This window comes from Egretta garzetta, unplaced genomic scaffold (assembly GCF_000687185.1).
Source record: "Egretta garzetta isolate BGI_Z169 unplaced genomic scaffold, ASM68718v1 scaffold4, whole genome shotgun sequence".
Taxonomy (NCBI): domain Eukaryota; kingdom Metazoa; phylum Chordata; class Aves; order Pelecaniformes; family Ardeidae; genus Egretta; species Egretta garzetta.
The window spans coordinates 2157631-2162949 of record NW_009259329.1 but is presented as its reverse complement, the minus strand read 5'-3'; the positions used below and the strand labels follow the sequence as shown (position 1 = coordinate 2162949).

General features: G+C 53.4%; 1 protein-coding gene across 3 annotated transcripts in view; it reads right to left on the bottom strand.

Moving 5' to 3' along the window:
* Positions 1-5319, bottom strand: part of ARHGEF18 (Rho/Rac guanine nucleotide exchange factor 18) — a 50155-nt gene that overhangs the window by 39178 nt on the left and 5658 nt on the right. For all 3 annotated transcript variants that reach the window (XM_035892286.1, XM_035892285.1, XM_035892287.1), the window contains exons 2-3: positions 2237-2373; positions 817-1316 (exon numbers count right to left, since the gene is read on the bottom strand). In XM_035892286.1, the coding sequence (XP_035748179.1) occupies positions 817-1316; positions 2237-2251 (515 nt within the window). In that variant the 5' untranslated portion in view covers positions 2252-2373. The remainder of the gene's footprint in view (positions 1-816; positions 1317-2236; positions 2374-5319) is intronic.

Below are 5319 nucleotides of genomic sequence, written 5' to 3'. Positions count from 1 at the left end.
GAGGGGACCGAACAAATCCCTGCCGCCGACAGCCGCTCCGTGCCACCGCCGCTCACATGCCTGTTACACAGCATAAACTGTGAATGATCCACGGCACATGGGACAACAATAGGTCTGAGAACCAAAGTCTGAGCTCAATAAAGAACTGCCAAGATTGCAGGCTGAGATAATTTTAGGGTACCTTATAAGGAGGAGAGATAAAAATAGTCCTTGCTGGGTTGCACCAAACTCCCAGTCATCCGGGAGATCAATACATTTGCCAGCGTGGAAGGTATGCATGTAGGAACACAGAACCCAAGGCTTTCATGTGGCAGGAGCACAGCACGGCAGCAATGCCAGGCCTGGAAACTGCTCCCAGCTCAGCCTCTTGCCACAAACTACACACTCCTCTGCAGCCACGTGGAGGGCAGAGGGCTGGAGAACGCTGCAGGCACAGGCCCCACCAAGCCCCACCAGACAAGAAAAGGATTTGACAGAGCTCTCTTAATCCCTCTGGGGTGGGCAAAGTTCCCTCTGAGCTGGAGGATGGAGGCCACCAGGGCAGCTGATGCTGTTTAGGGTTCCCTCCAGAAGGAAAGGAGCTCTCCCCAGATGAGACATCCTCTTCCCAGTCCCAAGACCAGGACAAGGAGATACTAAAGCCGCTTGCTGCCCTAGCATCTGTTCCTCTACATCCCACCCAATGTGAGCAGTTAGGCGTCCGGCTGCTTTGGCAGATGCTGACGAGGGAGGGAGACCACCCAGCAGCAGCGGGAGCTGCCTCACGCAGCATCATTGTACCGTGTATTTCAAATATTGCTCACGGTCCTGCTTTACCTGCGCTTGCAGTCCACAGGTGATAAAGGGCTCTCCCAGCTGTGCCTCCGAGAGGTAGACATGGATCTCACCAGCGTGGGGAAGGAATCCTTGGCCTCTTGCAGGTCCAGGTCTTGGTCTGCCTCTGCAGGACACTCAGAAGAGCTGGTCCCATCTTTCGGCACTGCTCCACAGGAACAAATGTGGCCTTTGTTCAGAAAGCGGCAGTCGGCCTCGCCATAACGTACCGAGCATGAAACAGGATTGGAGAAAGCAACATCCACAGACATTTTGCTCAGAGCCCCTGGTCTCTCTTCCAATAAGCGAATGGCGGACACAGCCTGGGTTGCTTGTTCTGGCTGTGCTGCTGTCTCTGGTGCTGTTTTGGCAATTGGCGGGCTCACGAGTCCCAGATCTTTGTAGTACTCTGTGCCATGGAGAGCAGAGTCTGAGAGGAGATCCTCCACACTGCTGTGCAAGTCTGCTGCTGGGACATCCAGCTCCGTGGAAGATGAATCCTCCTGCAAAGACAGCGGCAGCTTAGCCTGAGTGCACAAACCCTGTCTGAGCGCCTTGCATGCATCCTGTGAAGGGGACACCTCCCGTGCAGAGCTGGAGCTGCTGTTCTTTCCTTTCTCATGGCAAACAGCCCGCCTGCAGCTAGCAGGGCCAGGCCAGCAGCTGGGCTTCTCAAAGCAGACTTTCTGATAGTAGCACCCTCCTACTGCACCTTGCAGCCAGACCTGCCCCAGCCCCAGCAGCTCGGCTTAGAATCATACAATCGTCTAGGTTGGAAAAGACCTTTAAGATCATCACTACCAACCATTAACCTAGCACTGCCATCCCACCACCAAACCATGTCCCTAAGCACCACATCTACCCGTCTTTTAAATACCTCCAGGGATGAGGACTCGACCACCTCCCTGGGCAGCCCATTCCAGAGCCTGACAACCCTTTCGGTGAAGAAATTTTTCCTAATGTCCAACCTAAACCTGCCCTGGTGCAACTTTAGACCATTTCCCCTCGTCCTATCACCCGTTACCAGGGAGAAGAGGCTGACCCCCACCTCGCTACAGCCTCCTCTCAGGCAGTTGTAGAGGGCAATAAGGTCTCCCCTCAGCCTCCTCTTCTCCAGACAAAACACCCCCAGCTCCCTCAGCCGCTCCTCGTAAGCCTTGTGCTCCAGACCCCTCACCAGCTTTGTGGCTTCTCCAGTCCCTGAGCGCTCTCTGTGCCTTCTTCCCCCTGATGCCAATGCAAAGCACAGAGGTGTGATTTGTCCCAGCAGCAGAAGTGATATAACCTTGCATTCCTGGATAGTCTGCATCGGTGCCCCTTTCCCCCATCTTTATTCCACCTCTGAATAGGGTGCTGACCACCCACTTTGCTGACCCTGGCTCCTGCCTGGCATGGTGGCAGCGGAAGGGAAGAGGACACTTGCCTTTTCTTCAGCCATGCTGGTGCAGAAGGTGTCATCCTCAGCAGTCAGGGATGGGAGGAAGCTTTTGGGGTTGTGATACTCCAAAGCAGGGGTGCTGTGGTCAGTGAATTCCTGTAAGCATGGCTTGCAGTCAGACCCTGTGAGACAAAAGAAGGTCACAGCGTGTGAGCAGGCAGCCAGGAGGGACATAAAATCAGCCATGCACGGAGAGGTGACATCAGGCAGCACTGAAATGCTCCACGCGGCCCTCTGCTCCCTCGCCCCTTGAAGGCAGGCACTGCCAGGCAGTCTCCGGACCTCGGCAGCCTTGGTCCTATGGGAACGTGGGGTAGGGCTCCCCTAACAGCAGCAACTTCATCCCTTCAGCCACGGCACACACAAGGGCAGAGACCAGGCTTGCACCATCCCAGCTAGACCCTCGTAGGATCTCCTGTGCTGCAGAAGCTGTTTCCACAGTAAAACGGAAGACTTCAGCCCATTCTGATGGCTGTTACTGACATTATGGACCTCTAAAACAGAAATCTATGAATAAAAATACTGTCAGTGATTTTATTTTCATCCATAAGGAATAAAGGATGCCACTGGGAGGGCCAACTTGGAGGCGCATTAGTGACTCCAGACAACACTGAACACGCAGAGCAATAGCGGGAGCATGTAATTCTCCTGGTGCCGGCTCACTCCTGTGGATTTTCCCCACGCAGGAACGCTAAGCAAGTGTGAACCAGAGTGTGTGTACAGCATCTGATAACTCATTGAGAAACAAAAACAAGGTCTGGATGTGCTTCGTGGTACAATAGATGGTCCAGCTGACTGAAGCACATTCCTATGTAACGAGACACACTGTAAATGTTAGCCACGATCTCTAAACCATCGCATGACTCACAGAGGCCTTTTATTCCTTCGAGATACGTACAGCTGAGGCGAATGGAAAAAAGGCAGGCTGTTGGCCGAAGCACCATGGTGGATCTCTGAAGACACAGAGAACAATAGTGAGAGACTGCAAGCAGCCGTTATCCATCCAGTGGGAAAGAACAGCAAGAAACTGCTAGAAACCCATCATACTCCAGGAAAGCCAAGTATAAAAAAATTAATATGAGGAAGATACGGTTAAAAAACGCACTCTTGGAAACCTTGCATCCTGCTGTGGGTTTTAATGCTACGCAACGCAGCCAGAAATTGCATGATGCCCACTAGAAAAAGGCAGCAGACACGAGGGAGAGCTTGGAGGTTTGTTCCTTGGATCCTGCTGCACACTGCAGATGCCAGATTTTCTGTTTTAAGGAGCGTTTGGTGAGTTTAAATGCGTGCGGTAATTTCAAGTGAGGGTCTATAAATAATACAGCAAGAAAACACTCTGTGAAGGCACTATTTTAATTAAGGAGTTTCTAGCTATAAGAGCAGGGAAAATTTGAAACAGGCTTTCTAGAAAGGCTGTAGATTTTACTTCGCAAGACAATTTTAATTAATAGACAAATTCCTGCCCGGGATGTCCTTGAGCCACACCTATAAGGCTCTATCTGTAAAATGGTGGAGGTTTACTCAGCTGTTGAACGCCACCTTTAGCTTTCCTCAGATGCACCTGGATTGCCTCTATTCAAGCCTACAATCAAAAATGAGCATTTCTGAAGTGAAGACTCGTTTGAACCAGTGCAGGTTTTGGCATGAGCCTGTAGGAAACAGAGCAGCCAAAGATGTCAGCGGGCAGTAAAAGCCACCGAACCCCCAAAACAGGCTGGGATGAAGGCTAAGGTAGAATGGACTCAAGGGGAGCAACCAAGTGGCGGGGAGGGTTCCAGGGGGACAGAGACAAATGGTGCTTCCCCTCCCTCATACAAGTCAAAGGAATGAAGAAAAAGATTTCCCTGCCCTCACCGTGCCTTGCAGCAGCAAACTCGCCACAGAGAAAGCAGCAAAGCCCCGAGTGGCGGCAGGGATGGAGCTGCAGGAGCTGACAAGCGCCATGGCCTGACAGAGGCCAGAGCCCTGGCCCACAGGTTGAGCTAAAACAAAGAGGTTCTTTCCCCCCAGGCAGGGTCCGGCCATCCTGCCAAGGCTACGCTGGGCCTGCACCCGGCTCCAGGCTGCAGCTCTGAAGTGGATCCCTGGAACAGAGTCAGCTCCTCGGAGGCCTGGAAAATATTCCCTGTGCTCTGCCTGTGCCATGCAGGGCTCAGGATTTGGCCAAGATGTAGGCTGCAGTCAACAGACCCCTTCCAGGCCCACCAAACGACTTATATCCTCCTCGGAGGCTTCAGACACTCCTGTTCAACACGCGATAAATCAGTTTTGCAGCCAGCCTCCGGTGAACTCGGCAGCGGTGGCCGTTAGGCAGCAGCACACGGTGTGCACGGGGCTACAGCAACGGGGAGACCATTTTAGGCAATGTGTGAGCACCAGACACGACAATTCAGGGCTCCCCGCATCTGACGCCTCAGGCGGTTGATGTTGGGCTGGCACCGTGTATAGAGCCGAGTTGTGCGGACGCTTGGGCAAGGGGGGCTGCTGGAGCGGCTCCCGGGGGAAAAACACTTTCAGGCATCAGGTTCTGGCATGATGAGCAGGGAAAGGCCAGCGTGGAGCATTGCAGAGGAGGGAGGCAGGTCTGAGGGGCTGCAAACACCCCTATATCCACGATCGAGTTGGTCACCTGTATACCAGCAAGCATGGCAAACTCTGGAGCCTCCTGTGGCTCCTGGACTCTGCGCTCGAGCCTGTTTGGAAGGACCTACACTCCGTCTGGCTGCGGCGTGGTGGTAAGGGGACAGGCCACCTTAGCTCCCAGGTGCTGGCAGACAGCAGCGGTCACCTTTGCTCAGCTGAAGCTGGTGACGGGACGACAAAACGACACTTTTGAGAACGTACGCTGTTTGCTTTAGGGGAACACTAAGCAGATTTGGTATTGCAGTTGCTTAATTTGCCTCTGTCTGGGAACCATAAAAGGTTATTGCTGCAGGGAGCAGCCTCATCACAGGAATTCCCAGGGCAGAGCTGGGGAGGAAGCATCGCTGCCTGGGCTGGTTCCTGCACACGAGCGGGGCTCTGCTGCGATTTGCCAGAGTTTCCCGGCAGGCGAGATGATGACT